The sequence below is a fragment of the Lagopus leucura genome, unplaced genomic scaffold, assembly GCF_019238085.1.
Source record: "Lagopus leucura isolate 7727_CA_CO unplaced genomic scaffold, USGS_WTPT01 Super-Scaffold_100009, whole genome shotgun sequence".
Classification (NCBI taxonomy): Eukaryota; Metazoa; Chordata; class Aves; order Galliformes; family Phasianidae; genus Lagopus; species Lagopus leucura.
Window position 1 is genome coordinate 18,259,974 of NW_024962266.1, and position 22,263 is coordinate 18,282,236.

A 22,263-nucleotide genomic window follows, 5' to 3' on the forward strand; every position below is an offset into this window, starting at 1 on the left:
CTTGTGTCTCTTGAAGTATGTTTTGAGGCTTGAACGCATTCGTGTGGGGCTCTGTTGTGAATTCATTTTGTTGCACATCTTCGGTGAGCTATACTGAATCACTTAATCCAAGAAAGATATTTTACATTTGAAATTTCAATTAGCATTTCATGTTAGCATTCTTAATTACTTTATAACATACTGTTCTGTATGTGGGGCACTCTTAAAGCTGGTAATTGCTTCTTAAAAAAGAGCTCCTATTAAATACTGTGGCGTCTTTTTTCTTAATTTTAATGAAGTAATTTACATGTTTTATTGATGTCCTTTGTCCTTTTCTCAACAGTTCTCAAAATCTTGCTAATGTGATGGCGTAAACTAGTAAAAAGGCATTTGCATAACATCATGGATGTCAGCAATGGTGTGTGATATTACTGAGGTGGTACAGTGAGAGTCTACTGTGAAACATCAGAAGTTTATATTTCTTCTAATTTTGCAATGGTAAGATTTTTATTTTCTTGTAAGTAATAGATTTTTAGAAAGTAACAGCAAAACAATATTTTTGTCTTGTCAGAAATAAGAAATAATATACAAGTTTGACAATAAGTACTTGCCAAAATGTACATTGGCTTTTTTATTTATTATACTATAATGGTATCCATTTTGAACATCAGTTACTAATCCTCGAGTATATTGGTAGAGCAGTGTAGGTGGAGTATCTAAATGACCTTGTCTTTCACATTTGTGTTTGTCCACAAATGAGAATGCACTCTGGAAAGCAATGAGCTTGTATGTTAAAAGGGAGTATACAAGCACCAGTTCATGCATATGAAGTATAAGTACGAAAACCACTGTAGACACAGTAGGAACACCAAGCAGACAACGTTGTTAATTAAAGTGTCAAACTTAATTGCTTAAGAGGTGTAGCCTTCTTGTCCTATTCTCTCTTTTCTGCTCTAAGACTACATGACACCAAGTAGTAGAATTTTGAGAATTTATACTCTCACTTATGTCTCTTCATGAGACATAAGTCATTTCTGAAGTGAAAATAACTTCATGAAACAGTTTTCTTCCATTTGTCAGTTAAGCCTTCCTAAAATAAACATATAAAAGGTTTGGTTCTGTACTTCAAATTTTAAGTTTTCGCATCATGTGACAACTGAGCGGGTCTCTGAAATCAGGAATTTGGCTATATGGAGGAGGGAAGCAATACAATTATGCACAAATGTGAATCTACTGATGATCATGTATATTATGACATTTGTGGTAAAGTGCTGTTTGATATGTTGACTTTTTAAAGATGAAATGAACAGAAGAGGTACAAGACTAAACTGATGCTTATGAAAAATGTTATTTTGAGTTTGGGCAAATTGAGTACTCCTGCTTTTCACCCTGAAGGCTCAAATACATCCACTCTCAAACTGGTTGTTTTTAATTTAGCATTGAGTCTGAATTTACTTCAGTGTTGGTAATGATTCATCCAACCAATTGCATGGAAAGTTTAAAAATGGAGAGAACTTGGTAGATAGCATTCTAGTACCTCAGAGGAGGAAAATACAGTATAGCCAGGCTTTTCATTGATGTAAATGTGCAAAAACTGGAGACAGTGATCATGAATTGAAACAGAGGAGGCCTGACCTGTATGTGAGAAAAAATATTTTCTTTGTGAGGTCAAACACTGGAACAGGTTACCAAGAAAAGCTGTGGAATATCTGTACGTAACGGTTTTCAAGGCTCAACTGGATGTAGTCTTATGTAACCTCATTTGAATGTTATTTGAGCAGCAGGTTGCTTCTCAAAGTCCCTGCCAACCAGTGAATGATTTTATGATTCTGATTCCGACATTAAAAATAACTATTTTTTTTACAGGTTTAATTTCTTGGCACAGAAGAGGTATTAATACATAGCACAGACATGTTTATTTTGACACTAGATAGATGTGATAATATGTTCTTCAGAATTGCTTTTTCTATGGATGTTCTTGGATGTTCTATGGATGTTACAATTTTTTTCATTGTGGATTTTTTTTTTTAAGGTTTCCCAATGAGTGGATCAGGATGAACATACTTTAGGGACTTGCCATAGTATGGCTGCTTCTCGATCTACTCGTGTTACAAGATCAACAGTGGGTTTAAATGGCTTGGATGAAAACTTTTGTGGTCGAACATTAAGAAATCGTAGTATTGCTCATCCGGAGGAGGTTTCACCCCATCCCCAAGTACGGTCAAGGTCACCAAAGAAGAGGCCAGATTCTGTGCAAACTCAGAAGGGAAGTAATGGTGGAAGAACTACTGATTTGAAACAACAGAGTGCTCGGGAATCATGGGTGAGCCCTAGAAAGAGAGGACTCTCTACTTCAGAAAAAGACAATGTTGATAAACAAACTGTGGAAAATTGTGAGAAAAGACAAGGAGAACCTGTATCACCAGTTTTGAAAAGAATTAAACGCTGTCTACGTTCAGAGGTACCCAACAGTTCAGAAGAAGACTTGCCTACTAAAACAGAAAAGGAATCTTTGGAGCGTAAAAGCTTAGTGTCGGACAATGATGCAGTCTCTCCTGGGACTAAGAGAGCTTGTCGATGTCTTATATTGGATGACTGTGACAAAAGGGAAGTTAAAAAGGTGAATATCTGTGCAGAGGGATTTAATAATTCTGCAATAGTTGAAGAAATCACAGGCTATCAGACTGTCAATGGAGTTGGTGAAAGAGACTCAAATTCTCTAAACTGTGATGACTGTCAGTTTGATGGGAACTCTAAGCAAAACAATGCTGGCTCCTGTATAACCAAGGACAAAACAGTAGCAGAAAATGGAAACTCATTTGCCCATTCTTCATTGTTGCTTAATAGCAGCAAGGAGGACGGTGTTGTAGACCATTATGTGCCTTGCACAAACTCTCAAGAACAGGTAAAGTTAGAGGACCACAAAATAATAAGTGACTGTTTGCCTGAGGAGCATGCTAATCAGGCAGATGAGCCAGCTACTGGGTCCTTTTCTGAAATCCAGTCAACTTTGTTGAGGGATTCTGAGGAGGAAGTAGACGTAGTAGGAGATAGCAGTGCCTCTAAGGAACAGTGTGCTGAAAACACCACCAACAACCCGAATACTCATCATGACAGTACATCAATCTCAGGTGAACCTGAACCACATTCTTCATTGCTGGACTGTGTTTCAGCTCAGATGACATCTATTTCAGAACTTCAAGAACACAGATACACATTGAGAACTTCACCACGAAGGGCTGCTCCTGCCAGAAGTAGCCCTACTAAAAATAACTCTCCTTGTAGAGAAAATGGACAAGTTGAGGAAAATAATCTTAGTCCCACTGAAAAGAATGTACCTGTAGGTATTAATAATATCAATGGATCTCCCAAAAATTCTGAAGAGATTAAACAGAATGAAAAAGAGAGAAATTGTAATACAGATAATGGGAGTGACGGACTAAGAAAGCCATTTTCAGAGGCTAGGCTTGTTGCTGGATATGTACCATCTGCCAAAGAGAGTGCCAACAACCACACTGCAGAGGATGAGGAGGAAGAGCCTGATGTGTATTACTTTGAGTCAGATCATGTGGCATTGAAACACAACAAAGAGTATGTGTAACTATGGTAACCATGAATTCTGCTTTTGTCTTATAAAAATACATAATAAGTATTTAAAGTACTTTCAGAAAAACTTAACTGCTTTATAATTTTTGTGTTCTTCAGTACTCATTTTTCTTTCTTGCTTCTACTTCAAACAAAATTAAACTATTTAATATGCAGTATGGTACAGCAATGTGGTTTATACATCTCTCATGATGTGAGTTCTTTGGACAGAAATTGTTTTTGGAAACACATTTGTTTTTTCTCTAGAAAACTAGCTGGAAGCAAAACCAAAGGATTAATAACTCTCTAATTAAAGAGCTCAGTTACGTATCAATGCCTGTGACAGAGCACAGACAGTTTGAAGATGTGTCATTCTATTGTACGTAGAATTTAAGGTTAGATACCTTGTTTTCTTGCTCATGGGAAAGACCATTATCATATTAAGAAAGATGAATTTACTAACTGTAGCAGTTTGAGAACTTCCTCTGGAGTAAGTTACACCTGCATTGTTTTGCATTTAAATGCAAATATGTACATTCTGATTTTTGGAAAACAGCGCTGACTTGTTTTTAAATTTACTTAGGTATCTGTAAGTAGAATTGTGGTAATTGTAAATATATGATATCTGTGACAGTGATTCTTAAAACAGAAGTATACTTCTCTCAGTGAAGAAAGTCTACATAGAAAAAAATTGTCTTCAAAAAGTAAATTGGTCCAGATTTTATTGAGCAGTCTTTGTACTGCTCTACTGAGTTCTGCGTCTTTTGTAGTTGCAATGTTTGCTTCTCTTTCTGTTGTGAGTACTGAAAGGCCAAATGCAGGTGAACTTCAGTTCACTCCATATTAAGAGCTAAAGACACTGCTTTAATTTATGTAAATAGCACAATTGTAATGAATAAGAAATGCTAAGCAAAGATGATAGTTCAGTCCAGCAGAAATTTGTCTGTTTGGGGAGGATAGTAGTTGCATTGTTTTCATGGTGAAATTTTGCTCAGTGTTGGATACAAATACATTATTTTAATCAGAGAAAACTGGGGATTAGAGCATAATCAGAGCATGATTGAGTCACACTGAGATGTTAAAATAACTGTGAAAGATGTACAGCTTCAAGTATCAGTCCGAAGTATATGGATACTTTTCCTGTTAGATATAGAAAATGTCAGCTTTGTCTAAATTGCAAATGAGAAAGATGGACTGTTGTCTTTGAAATTTTTGTATCTGTGTATAGAATGACTTTGCTAGGTATGATAGTAAAAGTGATAGAGTTATAGTCATATACTATCCACCTCTTTGGTGTATAGTAGGAAAAGAATGATGAAGAGTAGGTCAGATTTTTACATGTAGCCTCAATTTTAACTTCTTCCAAAATAACCACATCCAAGACTCAGGAGTTCCTTAAACGAAAACCTGTAACTAAATGTAAATGCTGTAAAGAGAAAAAGAAAAAAAAAAAAAGAAGGGAAAGGTTGTTCTTATTAAATAAAACAGGTATTAAGGAGTTCTTGAAAAAATTCAGGAGTGTGCAGGAACGTGCTCTTTTATCAACTCTTGAATATTTAAGGTTGCTCTGAAAGTTCTGCTACTTGTTGTTCAGACAGGCAAATAGTTTGTGAGAGCTGGTCGGGGCCTTTTGAAGTTGGAAGTTTATATGGATTGCCTGCAACTTGGCCCTGCTCCTAACTTGCTGTCCAAATGCCTATTTTCTAAAGAAAGTGCTGTGGTTTTTATCTTATATTTAATCGATTTTTGGTGAAAAAAGTGAAACATAGAAATCTCTTCTAGATCAAAAATCTGTAGTTTTTACTTTTGACAAGGGAAGCGTGCTTTTGAAGATAGTGTTACTTAACTGGATATTTTTTTTTCCTTTAAAAAATGTTACTAATGCTAGAAGATTTTGGATGGAAACATGTTGTTACGTTCTTTTTTTAATGTAGGGTAGAGGTTATATTTGTAAGAAAATAAGTCTAGTATTCTAATGGTTTCTCTTGATAATATGATCATATGAAAGATCTGAGGTCTATACTTGGCATTTTTGAATGCATTATGAAAATAAATTATCTTTTATCTGGAACTTCATAGTTCAAGAATTAATAAAATACAGTGCAATGCATTCATTTCCAGATCTAGAAATAAGTGTTCACTGCAGGCTACTCTTAATTTATGTATTGTGGCTGTTCAGTAATGTGTTGGATTATTCCTGTTCAGTCTCACTTGATGCTTATTTTTGAAAACGTTAAATTAAAAAGTGATAGCAGAAGTGTTTTCCTAGATTAGTGAGGTGCAAGAGAAATTCCAGTGTTCCTGTGCTATCAGGTAAAGGCTATATTCATTTTGACTTCAATATTTTTAGCTTAGCAAAGTGTGTGCTGGTCTTAGGCTTATTAGATAAACAAATGGCATACCGTTTTGTTTTTCTGTCTTGTTAGTTTCTGATTAAACTTGTCTTTATGGATGATATTTCCTCTGGCTTATGTTTCTGTTCACTTTCGAAAGCAAATTTGGAGAGAGATTAACATTTTGACTAGGATCAGGAGGTAGATTTTGCAAGACAGTAATATTATTCTTCACATCCTCCATACAGGGTAAAAAAAGGCTCTGTTCCTCCATACTGAAGAATCAATTTATGTCTGTAGATTTAAATTATTTCTAATTTTATTACATAGCTTGATTACATACATCTTCATTCAGCTGATTTTTCACTCTCCAAGGAGCTGTTGCAACATTGATAAAACATCAATATAGCAAAACCTCCAACAGCCAGTGATATGGCTTGTTGTGTGGAAAACAAGTATATTGTGATACTCTTGTATCTATTGTTCTTTCAGTGTTCTCATCTTTAAGCAACATGCATGCATGAATATTTTTAGACAACTGATGGTGCATTAGGAAAAATAACCACAGAAAGCAAAGTGTGGAATATTATTCTGAGAGGTCAGAGTGGTGGGTGCTCCACAACCCTCTCACAGGATGTATCCATCCTACAAAGAAGGATTCAGGATCTCTAAACAAAACATTTATTGCAATGTTGGATGTTCGCATCAACACTGACAGGCTGATCTAAAGGCTTGTGTAATTGTAAAGTACTGTTAATGTTAATTTTCCTGTTCTTACATGCCCAGTTTGAATTGTTGTGTATTGTTGTAATCAGAAAAATTGTTGTTTCAGGAAAAAAGCATGGTTTGGTGAATATTTGAGAACTGTGCTTGTATTTCCTAGCTCAGAAGGGTTTGTGTTTTCTCTGGAGATATTTCCATAGAACCAGAGATTTTTGTTTAATTTTGCATTGCTGAATTTTATATGTTGTGCTTAGTGTTTTGCACGTGTCTTTTATCGATAGCATATAATATCTTTTCTTTTTTTTTTACATTTTAATTCTCCCTTACAGTGCAAAAGCTTACTTTAATTTTCTGTCTTTGCATTAACTTCTCAGTCTGTTTTCCCCTTTGTCCTGTATTTGTGTTTCATTTAATGTTCTTTTTTTTTTTCTTTTTCCTCTCTACTTACTGTTTTTGGAGGTTTGTATTGATTGGCAAGCATTAGGGTTGTATGAGGGGAAAAAATTCTGCTCAACACTTTTCTCTGGATCTACTGAAGACTTTTGGTGAAAATATGATTGAGGAATTGAGTTTCCGTGTACATATAAGGCATTATGCAGTGTATTTATTTCTAAGATCATGTAATTTGGTGGTTAGCTTTACAGGGAGGGGATTAGGCCGGTAGATACAGGCACAATTCATGAATTGTGCATGAATGCTTGCCTGCAAGCATTAAGATGCAAGAGCCAGTGTGTTGTGCTTGTTTGGTAAATAAATATTTTCATATCTTTGTTTTTATTACTTTGTAATATTTAAAATTGCAATAGTTGTACCAGCATTTAATCTGAAGTCAGATGGATCAGAATGAATTAGTTTAATACATCTCTTAAAACCCCATTTTGTCAATTCTTACTGTGGATTTTATTGTTGCAGAAACCTGGAAAGACAGAGAGGAATATGTTGGATATTCCAGTAAGATCTGATATTTAATTGATCACTCGTAGAAACGTTGATTTATTTGAATGTGTTTAACTTCCAATATTACATGCGTGTGACAAACAAAAAAAGCATCTCTGGCATCTTTTCCTATGTTACAAATTCTGTATTTTATTCAGTTGGTCACAAATGTTTCAACCTAATAAATCAGATTCTAGAAGTTCTCTGTAGAATTTCATCTCATTGCACTTGCTAGAATGCAGTCTGGTGCATCTTGATATGGTAGTTGTTCATTTGTTATTATCAGTTTCTTCTTGAAGTGCAACTCTAATGTAATTCTTCAGCAGCATTTTTCACTAATATCTATGTACCACTTTTTTTTTTTCTTTGACTGGATGAGTATTAAAAATCAGACTACTTTTCATTGATTATGTTTTATGATAAAAGCACCATATCTATCTTTATGTTTACATATTATTCAAGAATAAGTATATTACAACAGTATTTATCTCTGTATTTTCAGATATGTTCAGGTATGTCAGAGAATAGATCAAATTTATCACATAGTACGGATTAATCTCAATGTGCGGATAAGATTGTGTAACATTCCTTTGTAGTGAGGTTTGTAGCTATGAGTAGCCAGTACTGCAGACTGAATTATCCTTCTCTATTATTTTTCAGGACACCTTTATCTCATTTTTCTCTGCAGCATGCATGCAGTTTTATTGTGAGGAGACTGGTTGGTAGATTTTCAACATCTTCAGGAATACAACAAATTGGTGCAAATAGAAAATCAAGTTACTTTTCAGTGGCTGATTTTTTACTTACTGAGGTGGAGAATATTAGAAGAAAGCAGTTATTTTGTAAATATGTAACCTCTGCTGATTTCTTAATAGGAAGGTATTTTTCAGCACTGGTGAAGTATAAATTTTAGCATTGGAGAATAATAGAAGTTAGCAGCTTTATTTTTTATTTTAAAGGCATATGTGCCATATGCATTGGATCAGAATGTGTTTTGATTCTTGCTTAGTCTGCGCCGTGGAGTAGTAACATGGCATAAAGTGATACATTTTTCTTACATCACATACTAATGCAAAATTTAAGCATAGATTTTTTTCACGGAGCAGGTTCTGTTCTTTGATATAGATCCATATTCTCAGTAAGTACCAAAATATTGGCTTTAAGTAAAAATCTCATTGAATGTATCTCTTGAGTGCTGCAGCTAGTTTATCTGCAAAGCAGAAAAATAAGAGAAATCAATTAGAAACTCGTAATAGGAGTTTCTGATCAATTGCAGAGTGGTAGTGTGGATAATTGCGTTACTAAATCATGTTGTGCTACTGTAATGGGCATACCACCAGATCTATTAATTAAGTCCTGATTATGTTTTACACCAGTGTAAGATAGTTAGGATTTTGATATATTTTTTTGTAATTTTTACTGCTGGCATAATTTTTTTTTTTTATAATGTGCTTACTGTATACTTATAAAAAAAAAAAGGGTAAATGATATAAACTACTGCAGGATCAAAGCAAGCTTTAGTAAGAGTATTTTCATAATCATAGAACATGTTTTATAATTACATAAACTATCCAATAAACACTAAATAATAGAGCTCTTAGTTTGCAAGAGGGAATGCCTTGGGCTGTGCTGTATCTGCTTTTTTTCTCACTAGTAATAGGTTTATTCTGGGAACTATGAAATGTCAAATTCATTTGTCAAATTCATTTTTCTGTCTCTGAATATATTTATCTTGCTGTCCGCCACAGTACTGTCCTAGTGAACAGCAATATCAACCACAGAGCAGCCCACATTTCAGTAATGTATCCTGTGGAATACTGTGTCCTTTGCTCCTTGAATTCTCTTCCATTCTGATTTGCCTAGTTTTTCTCCTTTTTTCTTTCTACACTCTTCCAAGTTGTCACTTCCTGACCTGGAAGAGAGCACAAGCTCTGTGGTGCAGAGTAGTATGTCTGCTTTGCTTGCCTTTCCCTTAGTGGAGATAGTAATTGTGATCTCTCCCACTTCCAAACTGCAGATAGAGAACATTCAGGAGCTCATTTATCTTTCAAGCTTCTTTGATCACCATGGTTCAGAAATCACGGAGGAAAAAAATGTACAAATTACAAACAAAACTCCCACCAACTTCCTGTCTTAATACAGAACAATGGTAGAAATTTTTTTCCACCTGGTCATAAAAAGCACTTAAAATTCCTGAAGGATCTTCATAGCAATCAGGTCCTGATTTAAAAAAAAAAAGTTAAAAAAAAATGAGATATTAATTTATAAATTCAACACAACTGCTGTTCTGGTTGTGTTTTTGGTTATACATGAGCGACACTTGTCACAAAAGCAAAAGTATAAGTGATGACATTTAAAAGTTTTAAGACAAGCGCAAGCTGTGTTTGTCCGTGGTTTTATTTTCATAGTGGATGTTAATAAAAAGTATGTTTTATTCCATTCTTCTCTTTTCTCTTTTACCCAAAAATGTACATTCTGTTCCTACAGCAAGAACATGCATCTAAATGGGGGTTTTCTTTGTCATTTTCTTTTCAGTGAAAACCTACATAGGGTAACACAGAATGAGTTGAATGAGTTCAGTAATCAGTACTGCCAGCTTTCTCAGATTTGATTTTCTTTTTTTATGAGATGGGGTTTCTGTTCAGCTGGTTGAGTCTTGTGGTAACAAGATGGGGTACTCATATTCTGTCTCTCTAAGAAAGCCCCTTGGCTGCTTTCCCATTATCTTTTAAGAGAAGAATATCCAAGGGGAGATAATGAAGAAATCAAAGTGGCATTTTCTTTCAGTGAAGGAATTAGAACTGTTTTCATTACAGATGAGAAGGAAGAAGTAATAGTTGAAAGTGTGCTGTTGGTATTCCCTTTCATGCCTCTTGTGAGAAAAAGAGTTCTTCTGCAGTTTCTGCATGCCACTTCAAGCATCAAAAATAGAGGAATGACAGACCTACAGCATCTTCCCCACTCATGACTGTCTCACAAATACTTTTATATGAAAGGAACATCAGCAGCAGGCTATATTAATGTGTTAATTTGGGGAGGGCTAATGGTTGATGTTTTAACCTTTTCGTGTTGACAAAATTGCAATAAGTTACACATTCATTCAGAGGCACAGAGATATAAGTGCTACTAGAAAGTTTGAAAACTAGCTGGAAATGCAGTTATTTGCTAAGGATGGTTTGGTGTGGCTAATAGTAAGCACTATTGAGTGTGGTGGACAGCTCTTGACAAGAGCAAGGCCTACAGAAATGCATGGGTGTGGATGTTCTGTTTCTGAGCCAAAGATGAAAACTTCAGAAAGAAAGGGACATCAGAGGTTCAGAACCAACAAAATATTGATCAAATGCTTAAAAATAGAAAGCCAGGAAGTTAGAAGGAGCATGTAACTGTTTCCTTGGGCTGCCTTTGAAATAAGGGTGGAATGGTGTTCCTTTAGCATCCAGGTAAAAGGCTGCAGAAGAGTTTTTTGGTTTAGTGATGGTTGTTGTTTTGTTGTGTATTTGTTTTTGTTTTAAGTTCTTCCTTTGAGAAGAATTATTTTGTTGTACTTCTTGACTGTGTATTGTTTTAATTGAGTGCTTATTACAACTTCATTCTGGTGTTCAGAAATTGCAATTTTTATTGTTATCAGCAGGGTGAACATGGAGAACTGGCCTTGTGTGTGTAGGCTTTGTTGTTGTTTTTTACATAAAATGGAGGTATGGGTTGATTATTATTTATCTCAGAAGTCTTTTAAATGCCTTGAAATAGAAACATAATCTATGGATATAGAAAGTACAATGAATTATTGTACATATAAAGAAATCAAGTTGTAGAAGAAGAAAAAATTAATTATGGATTGCAAAGTTTGGCCAAGTCAATTATCTTAGTCATAGTATCATAGTATTAGTAAGGAAAAACCTACCACGTGCTGCTTTCTTTAGGTAAAGGTGCTTTTGTCCTGACAGGAGTTGATGTATGCCCATATTGATTATGTGCTTTTCTGTTTCTGAAGGGCTGTCAGAAAAGGGCCACTTTTCATCGGTCTCTTTTGCTTCCATGTTGCTGTCAGGTGTGTTCTACAAGTCTTGCACTCACTTGGGAATCTCAGCACTCTTCCCCACTGTAGTAATGGATTTTCAAAAATCTCTGCTGGACATTAGAGTAATTTGTGAGGAAAAGGTACATTGTTTAAATTTCTATATTGTGATACTGGCAAAGATTTTAGATGAAGCTTAAAAGCTGGCTGAGTTGTCTGATGATTCTGATCTAAACTTTAAACAGCAACAAAAACCCACCATTTTTTTATTTTTTAAAGAGAAGATTCTATTTGACTAGAAAATTTCTCCAGGAAGCTGCCTTGAGTTAAAATGGAAATTCTAAATATATTTTCAAGAACTTTAGACTAATACTGGAGTACACTTTTTCTGCATTAGTTTTCAGTCCTCCAGTGCAACCAGATTAATATGCCAATCCTTTCTTAGTTTAGCGCCTGATAAGGATTTTTTTCTGAGCTGCTGATACTTTTCCAAAATCTGAATTGACTGAGTAGAACATTTTAATATCCATTTTGCTACAGTGCCAGTAGATGGCACTAAAACAAAGACTTACTCAGAGCCTCCCAATGAATGATAGGTAACTGTTCTTGAAAATACAAGTTTCAAATACTGCATATGTTTTCAGTAATAGTCTAACAGTGATAATAGTGATAATAGTGATAAATATATTTAAACAGTAAGGAGGTAACTTTGAGATAGCATCTGAAGTGTCTGAAATCCACAACTGATTGTACTGAAAACAAGTGGTAAGCGATGAGTGCTCACCTCTATGTCTGTAAGATAGTCTGTCTGAATGCTGTGAAACTGGAGTGATCAAAGTTACATCTGCTTATAAAGATAAGCAAATGTGAGAGTATTTATTGTATCACTGAGAGTGTTATATAGTCATCAAATGTTGAAAAAGATGAAGAAGTTCATGTTAGGAAATAGAGACTAGAACTTGGAATTGGGGATTTCATTCTATAAGTTCCATTTATTTTCATTAGGGGAGAATGGATGTAATATATCTGTCTCCACCTTAAAGATGAGAAAATGCCTTAAAATTATGTTTCAGTATTTCATGATGACAAATCAGCCGATAGTGCACTGTAGCATACTGAGTTAATGTGTACATTTACTTTGGATAAAGATACTTGAAATAGAACTTCCTTTTTATGGATGAGACAATATCCATACGTGGCTCACAGTTTTCTCAAGTGTTCCTAAGTGTTTGTGGATTCAGACTTTGTAGGGAGTTTGTTTGCAGAGAAAGCTTTGCCACTCTTTTACATCTGCCCCTTACGTTGTCTAACAGGACAAAACTGATGCTTCACGTTACTTTAATATGATTTAACTGAAAAGCTTCACTCGTTAATTTCATCCAGTTTGCAGATGTGAATCAGATTAGTTAAAATCTTCATTTCATGCTGTCTGTTTCTCAGGGAACTCATTCACTTAAGACTTAGAGTATATTTTCCTCTCAAGAAATGTTCAAAGGCCAGAAACTAGCATCTGACTGTTAGTGCAACTCTGACATGAGTTTATTTAAATATGCAGAATGACATGGCCTCTGGTATAGGCTGCTGCTAAGCCATTTCATGTGTGAGTTGTGGAAATACATTGTGTAGGATGAAAATTTTCCTGCAAAGTAAACTGTGCTTCAGGCTTACGTCCTAAAAATGTAGTAATTTCAACTGAGAAAAGTGTAACTTCCGTCAGGGTAGGTGTTAGACTGGCTGCACTTTTCCTTAGGTAACGGATGTGTAATCATATGACTTTGTTTTGTTTTAGCAGAGAATGTGGGATCATTTTCCATGATTACATGGACCACAAAATTACGTGGTTGCAGCTGGGCAGTGCTGAGATGGTGGCTGTGTGGTTTACCTCTCTGGTGTGTGCCAATGTTCTGCAGCAGTGGGGAGACAGGTTGCAGTAACTTTCTCCATTCTGTGCCCCATACCTTTACATTCTCTGGGCTTTTTAGATTTTGGAGGATGGTGGCTCACAACTTCAGGAATTAGTTTGAGTTGTTGTGTTTGTTTACAAAAAAGAAAACCCTGCAGGCTGTATGGTAAAATTGTTTGCTACTTTCTTGTTGTTTGGAACTGTCATGGAAATTATGTGCATGCATGCACTTTTTTTGGTAACCTGGTAGAAGTATTATGCCAGAACAGACAGACTTCAAGAAAATGCTGACTGTGTGTTATTTCACTTAGTATTTTTGCAGAGAAATGCTTGGCTCTTTTGCAGTTGTGTGGGATCACAGAACTAAAAGCCTGTACAAACATATGAAAACAGTAGTGATTTGAAATGTAAAGGACTCGTGAGCTGTTATACAGTTGGTTAAAAACTTGTGTTAGAATTTAAAAGAATGTTTCAGTACTTAGCAAATATGACATACCTCAGTGTGGAAAATGTTAATTATTTTCAGTGTTTTCTTTGGAAAATAAGACCCCAAGATGCACGTTTTCCCTCACTTAAACAAGTCTGATACTCACATAATAAACCTGCACTCCTATTCCAATGCTTCAGAAAATAACCACTCATTAAAAACCAAATACAGAAGTTGGAGTAGCTTGAAGTAAACACATTTCTTTAGCAGAAGTATTAAAAAGTACTGTGAACTATGTTTGCTCAAAACCCCCTCTCTCCTGAAGTACTTTATGAAAAAGTGCTATGTTATGGCAGATCAGCATCATGTGAAATGCTTGTGATTGATTCTGACATTGCTGTAGCATTTTATGTATTTCCTTGAAGACCAGTGGGATCATTTGTGAGCCACTGAACTTCTCATCAGTGATAACTGAAGTCACCTGAATGCTTTAAGAAGTAGTTAGTTTTCAGTATTCTTGTTTTGTTTGTTACTTCTCCTAAGTGCAATTTCTTCTTCCATTCAGACTTAATTAATGAAGGCCACCTCGTTAAGATAATTTCCGTGCCATGTGAATCCTCATTGAAACCAGCATTTGTAAAATGTATTTGATTGCCTTTTGCCTTCTTTGTATGCAACTGTGTTGAATATAATGATTATTTTTTTCCATTCAATTTTGAAAGCAATCAAATACAATTTGAATAAATAAGGAAATTAAATATCTGCCTTTCTTGAGCCACTGTAACAAGTTGTAACTGAAGTTACATCAACTGCAAATGTTTGAGACTCCATTGCTACGACTGGAGTTAACTCCAAAGGTTGAGCAGCAGTTGCATTACTTGAAGATGGAGAAAAGGCTTTTTGTTGTCCTTCATCTCCCTGAATATTTTTATTAGCCTGCTTTTCTTTCACTTCTCTAGAGTGTACAGGGCAGACAAGTACTGTCAGGGCACCTGAGATGGGCGGAGGTTGCCCAGCACAAAGATAAGCAGTAATCAGAAGTTACTGGTAAAAACTTAAGAGAAGGTTTTGTGATTACTTGTGTGCCCCCATAACAACTTGAGCTGCAGTGTTGTCTCAGGCCGATCTTGATGTATACCATCACAAAACTTATTTCTGAAATCATTTTGTATGTTCAAGAATAACCTCACTACTTATTTAATGAGCATTTCAGGTGTCAATTAAATGTAACCTGAATATGTGAGGACTAGTTTAAATAAGAAATACATAAGAGATTTGTATCACGCTGTTTTTAAATGAACTCAGCACTTTAGTTTCAAGCTGAAAAACTCGTGGCTATAGTTTGTGTTTTCAGCTATTACACAGAAGTGGAAAGAAAATTACCTTCTCTGAGGTGATGCAGTGTCTGGGCAGAAACACATACACTTGATGATATGAAGCCTGTATTTTGCCTCGAAGCTGTTTACTTCCCCACGCTTACCCAACTACCAATGTAGTGGATTGAAAATCTTGCATTACTCTGAAACCTCTGGATCCTCTTTATAGTATGTGTGGAAATGATTGCGTTAAGATTCTTTTTACTTTAGCAATAAGGGAACAGAAAGAAGATATTACTGAAATAGTTAAGTAGTAAATAGATCTTACTTGATTTTAATACGCACTAGGTTGCATTTTGCATTAAACTAAAACGTAGTTGTAATACTAAATGTCAGAAAGCATTTTCCTGAAAGCATTGATATGTAGTGTTTTATAACAACAGGGGCCACAGGTGTCACAGGTTTGTGATCTGAAGTGGACAACCATACCTATAAAGCTAATAAAAGGAATTACTCATTTATTGTAAGACTGTGTGATTTCCTGCCCTGAGTTAGCTTTACAGAAGACAGTCTGGGCAGCCTCCATTACTGAGTGCAGATGTGAGTCTTAAAGTGATCTTTAGCATACTTGTTAAATAGAAAATCAGATTTGCATGGGGATCAAGCATGGTGTATTTGAGGGAACACTGACGTTTCAATTAACCTCTGTATTATTAGAGAAATCTCTCCTGTATGTATTTATTTTGTAAATTTCTTTCAGTGGTTTATTGTCACGTTTGCAAATGGTTATTCTGTTCTCTGAAGTGAAGCTTCTCTGAAATGTTTAGCTGCGGAGTTTTTAAGAGTCATTCTTATACGTTCTGTAGGTGGTTGAGTGCAATGTTGAATTTTTGCAGTAGAATCATTTGTGGTTTATTTTGGAGTGAGTGAAATTGTATCATTCTGTTGGTTTTTTTTTCTTCTAAGTGAAGAATATAGAGCATAACTGTTGAGAATATGAGAAGCGTGTCCTTGGTAGCATTGTTTTAGCTAGTACAGAATTTAGGTTTAAAAAAAACTCAATGTATTAGTAGTAATAGTAACACTGTTTTTTTACTGGTTTATATAAATTCATCTACTTAAAATAATTTTGAGACAGTTATTTATATAATTCAGTAAAAATGCCTATCACCTGTTTCGGATAAGCTATGAATTCTGTTAGATACTAGGAGATAATCATGGCTAGTATTTAGATTTGGAGGTTCACTCTTAAAGACAAATTTAGTGAGATGTTTTCCTTTGTCTCTGTAGTTATCAGAGACTGTTACAGACGATTGCTGTACTCGAGGCTCAACGTACTCAAGCAGTTCAAGACCTTGAAAGTTTAGGCAGACACCAGAGAGAAGCACTGAAAGATCCTATTGGATTTGTGGAAAGACTCCAGAAGAAGGTATTTCAATGGGCATTTCTTAAGTCTTACTCAGATTTTTTTTTTTTTTTTAATAACTAGTGATTCATCATCTGTAGAAATTGGAATTCTTTATAAACTTGCATTAGGACTCTAAAGCCTTTTGTCTGCTGAGCAAAAAATGGCCCGTTGTTTGCTTATCAAATCTGTAAGAGAAAGCGCTCAAATATTTAATTAGATATATTTCCTTTTTTTCTTATGTAGAAATGTAATTTTAAAATTTCTAATTGTAAGAGGAATATTTTAGGACTACCTGAAATCTACAAGTCATAAACTTCAGATGAAGAATTTGGGACTTTTCTTATTAGAGGAATTAAGTCTTGTACTATGAGTGAATTTGGTAGGGTAGTTTTTAAAGAGAGGGAAATACAGTTCATAAAACACAAATGAACTCTGGAAAGTATGTCTAGAAGAGTGCTGGATAACATAACTGAAACATTGTCTGAGAGAGGAGAATGAATTTTGATAAGTAAGGATCTTTTTTTCAAGTGAAAAGAAAAAAAGAACAAACAGATGTTAAAAGGTTTAAAGGTTGAGTATTTTTTTCACTCCTACATCTGCCAGTGACAAATGCCTCCCCTTCTTGTCTGGCAGCAATATTCTGTATTTCAGAGGAAAATGAAATAGGTATCTTATGATGCCCTTACCCTATGCTTGTAGAGACGTAGATTTAGAGAGGTCTTCTCTAAGCCCATTGGTTTCAGTGGTTATTATCCATTACATTTTGAGATGAACTTATAGCATGCAAGACTTAATAGGTTACATATGATAATGGTTGTATCATGTAGGAAGTAGTAATGCTAGCTGAAAGCATCTGGTGCATATGAGTGCCTGAACCCAAGGAAATAGATACTCTTAAGCTTGGCCGTCAAATTGGTGACCCTTGCAACGGTTGTGTTCTATGTAGAAGACAGCAAAATCAGTGTAAAACATACATTGAATTCCTTGATGGGATGTGTTTAGGTTTATCAGACGATAAAACTTGAAGTCCTGTGGTTTCCTGTGTTTTCTTAATCTTGAGAAAGGTACAGATCCTAGGCAAAAAGTATGTCTGAACAAAAGTCAGACAGCAATGAGAAATTGAAGTCAGGAACTCCTTATTTCAACTGTGAAACACACATTTTCAAGTCTTACCTTAATAAGCCATCATTGTCCGTGCCGCTGCATATTTTATATGCACTGTTGTGTATTACTCTTGAAAGATACCTTCTCCTTAAAAACAAACAAACTATGTGCTGCATGGCACTTCAAAAATATTGATTTTCAATTTTGCTGTTAGCTAAAAGGCAGCATCAGGTTTTCGTGACTTTTTAGGATTTGTAGCTATTTGTTTGGATATTCAACTAATTTAAATATTGCTTTTCAATGTTTACTTTCTTTTTTCAGGTTGATATGGGTCTTCCATATCCTCAGAGAGTTGTTCAACTCCCTGAGATTGCCTGGGACCAATACACCACTAGCCTTGGAAACTTTGAGAGAGAATTCAAAAACCGAAAACGTAACAGTAGAAGAGCAAAGTTGATTTTTGACAAAGGTAAAAGGAGAAAAAATGTATGTTACAAAAAGCAAGAGATGAGTATGGAGATTTAATTAACCCTTTCCTTTGTTCCCTCCAGTAGGTATACCTGCAAGACCAAAAAGTCCTTTGGATCCCAAGAAAGATGGAGAGTCAATTTCATATTCTGTCTTGCCTTTAAGTGATGGTCCAGAAGGTTCTACAAGCAGTCGTCCACAGGTAGTTCTCACAAAAGGAAATTTTTATAAAATAGTAACTTTTTAAACTACTGTGTGAATATTTTAAACTTCCACATCAAATGCTAAAGTTGGTCATGAAGTTCATGCATGTATTGAAATCTGTTTACTTTTTTTTTAATTATTTAGGCAAAACTTACTTCAAATTTCCCTGCATTTAATTGGTCTGTATTTCGTTTTACTTTGGTAGGAAGAGGATCAGAGTATCCTAGCCGTATGTTTTCTAAACTCCATTTCCATTTTATGTCCTCTGTTTGAACAGATGATAAGAGGGCGACTCTGCGATGAGACCAAACCTGAAACTTTTAACCAACTGTGGACTGTAGAGGAACAGGTAACAGGAAACCTTTCTATTTATTTTGTAGCAGTGATAACATACATGATAATAATAAAAACAAATTATGTAATAATATTTAATTAGTAATTAGAAGCTAAAGTCGCATATATATAGATACTTGTACTTTGACAACTCATGCCTATATTAAAATAGGTTGTGTTTTTTTTTAACTCTTGATTTTTGTTTGATTTAGAAAAAACTCGAGCAGTTGCTTCTGAAGTATCCACCAGAGGAAGTAGAGTCCCGAAGGTGGCAGAAGATAGCTGATGAACTGGGAAATAGAACAGCTAAGCAGGTAACAAGTAGAACGCTTTGCGGAGGAGTCCCTCTCATTGATAATATTTTTAATTGCTTTTTAGAAAGCGTGATAAAAATTTGTATCTGGATTTATTCTCATCTCTTGAATAATTTATTTCTCATCTTGATAATTGGCACACATTTTAATACTTGTATATCACAGATTTGGTTCTATATTGGTGTCCACATCCACAAAGGAAGCCAAAAGTAGAGACACTGAGTGTTTCTGTGACTGACTTTTAGGAGCTTTTTCAGTAAAACAGCATAATTTCTCCAGTTTGGCCACGAGAAAAAATGCTGATGTCTTGTTTTTGTAGTATTTTAATTTCTTCTGTTTAGCTAGTGTGCTTTCACATTAAGGAATATTAAGTATTTCAGTATAAAACATTACTTCATTTCTAGTGATATCTGTATTTATGCAAATGTTTTTCCATAGTTTCTAGTGATATCTGTATTTATGCAAATGTTTTTCCATAGTGGCAAATTAAAATGTATGAAGCTCATTTCATAAATAAAACGTGGAAGAACTTTCTATATGGTACCAGTATATAATTTATGTGTTACTGTTTACTGTTAACACAGAAAAAGTTTAATTTCAGCAGGTAAGAAGTTGCTTAAATTCTTTATCACTGCTTTTGTTTGGTTTCCATGTGTATTTTTGAACAAGATGATTTTTTTGCTATGAAAGCTTCAAAGCATCTGGAAATATGACAAATGTAGCATTACAGGATATATAACAGAGTAGTTGTTGCAGTGTTGGAAATGATAGTTTGGAGTCTTTATATTGTGAGCCAGTGTAATGGATACTGGCAAAAATTTGATGTGAAAGCCTGTCATATTTCATTTGACATTCAATTGTTGCATGTTGGTATTTTTTTAGGTCGCCAGTAGAGTGCAAAAATATTTTATTAAACTGACTAAAGCTGGTATTCCAGTTCCAGGAAGAACTCCAAATTTATATTTATACTCAAAAAAGGTGAGACAGCAGAAATTCCATTTTTATTGTTACATTTGCGTGCAAACTGAAACTTAATTATTTCAATGGATTTGATTAGTCTTGATTACAACTTTCTTACTCGCAAGCTCCACCAATGTACTTCTTGATCTGTTATTTTAACATTAGCAAATATAGAGTGAATTGGGTGTTATTCTAATTTCACATCAACCCCTGTTAATTGAATTACCTTGGGGAGATGAAGTATCAGAAAAGAGAAACACTGCATTTAGATTGCAGACAGAGCTAACGGGGCCGAAGGATTGATCTTGGGTGTATTTTTTCCTCATTTGTAAGTTTACTGAAATTAATCTAGAAAGGGACAATGAGAACTATACTGGCAGAAGATGAGGAGCCAAATACATCATATTCTATAGTCATCTTTTAATTAACAAAACCATAGAAAATTAAATATAACACCATACTAAACTAACACAGGCATAGACTTAATTCTGAATTGCTGTGTTTTATTGTGATTTGTGGTGTGTGTCCATTAAAATAGGAAGTTAATAGAAATTATCATGAAAATGTAGTGTTTTTCCTGGTTTTGGAAAGGGTGAGAAAATACAATCCTGAGAAATCTTCTTAATTTGCAAAAGAAAAGACCCTAGATTTTTTGTGCTGACCAGTTATATCTTTTGATGTAAGTCTTGTAGTTCTTCTCTTGGGTACTAAAGAGAACTCTAGATGTTTGAAGAGAGCGGTCTCAGTGTATATACTTGTTTTTGTCGCTGTTACCATTATATTTAAAGAGGTTGTTTAAAACCTGTCACAATGGCAGTTTGTGGAGTAACATTACTTTTTTTTTTTTTTTTTTTGCATTGATGTTTCCTGATAATGAATAGAGTAAGCTCCACATTGCTTCTGAAAAGCAAACATTTACAGACTTAATTCCTTGAAAGTTTGGGACCTGATGTTGCTGTCAGACAAGCCTGATAGAAAGAACTGCCACTGTGTATCTATAGTGCTTTAAAATGGGTGTGTGCAACATTTATCTCCTAGTTTTCTCTGAAGTTGTTGCAAAGAAGGAGTGCTTTTATCAGAAATTTTCCAGTGCGCCATCTAACAATGTAATGCCATTTTACTTTCACCAGGATTTTAACCTACCATTCTACTCTATAAACAGAGGCATGATTCTGCTGCTTCATCTCTTGGAAAATTGCATTCTGATAGGGGAACAAAAAAAAAAAAAAGGAAATCCAGCTGCAAACGCTGATACCTTAAATACTGTAGTGAGATTCATGTATTACTTGTGCATTGCTTGTACGGTTTACTGTACTGGGGGCTGATTTCAAGAGGGTGAAAATTTCCTTCTGAAAACAGTCTTTTATTTTCTATTTATCACCTTGCTATTTTAAATAACCTTAGTCCCACCCCTTGTTTTCTTTCCTCTTAATTTTTTTTGGGAAGACTTATTACTGAACATGAGAAATGCTGCAGGGCAGCAGATCACTGTGTTTGCTGAATAATAGGAGCACTTAATCAGTACACATGTGACTCTTAACTGTATTTTTCACTAATTTGAACAGCAATCCGTGAAGTTCTTTATGCTGTTCTGCTTACATACACAGCACAGTAAATACAGAAACCATATTTTATAAAATTCTTAACATTTGCAAACTACAGTAGCAATGCTGCCAACTTAGATTTTTTTCTTAAGCTTATATGTAGAACAACTCTAGCACTTATGTCCTTTTTTGCAATGTGAGTAATACCTTTATTCTTATGACTGAATTGTAAGAATGAGGTCACTGTGCCTTGATTTGTAGCAAGGTAGCTTCTCCATTTTCTATTTGAAACTCATGTTAAAAAGAAAATATAATTACACAACAGATGAAAAAATGTAACAAACAATGTATGTGGGGGATTTGATTTCTCAGTCTACTAACATAAGCTGTCTACTTACAATACAGATTGTATCAGACTGTAGTTATTCCCAGTAGAGAATAAGATATCATGGCAGAAAGGAAGTGCAAGGGGGTATTGAAAGCCTGGACTGTGCTTGTGCTGTGCTCATGTTTATTTTGATTCTGAGTATATACATATGCCATAAATGGCAGTATCTGCTTTACTGCCTGTAATAGATGTGTAAGTATTGGATGCTGATTCTTAAAGTACGCATTTCTGAGGGACTAAAAGGCTTTGTTATGTTTAATGTAAATACTGGTGTCGGAAGAGGCTCTTCACGCGAGGAGGTTTCTCCATAGGGATCACCTAGT

General features: G+C 34.9%; 1 protein-coding gene across 5 annotated transcripts in view; it reads left to right on the plus strand.

Annotated features, from left to right (window-relative positions):
* Positions 1-22,263, plus strand: part of ZZZ3 (zinc finger ZZ-type containing 3) — a 55,416-nt gene that overhangs the window by 23,431 nt on the left and 9,722 nt on the right. For 3 of the 5 annotated variants that reach the window (XM_042873111.1, XM_042873110.1, XM_042873113.1), the window contains exons 2-9: positions 323-477; positions 2,012-3,570; positions 16,508-16,646; positions 18,051-18,198; positions 18,281-18,399; positions 18,679-18,750; positions 18,947-19,048; positions 19,931-20,026. In XM_042873111.1, the coding sequence (XP_042729045.1) occupies positions 2,063-3,570; positions 16,508-16,646; positions 18,051-18,198; positions 18,281-18,399; positions 18,679-18,750; positions 18,947-19,048; positions 19,931-20,026 (2,184 nt within the window). In that variant the 5' untranslated portion in view covers positions 323-477; positions 2,012-2,062. The remainder of the gene's footprint in view (positions 1-322; positions 478-2,011; positions 3,571-16,507; positions 16,647-18,050; positions 18,199-18,280; positions 18,400-18,678; positions 18,751-18,946; positions 19,049-19,930; positions 20,027-22,263) is intronic. The other 2 variants (XM_042873112.1, XM_042873114.1) reach the window with 1 other exon arrangement.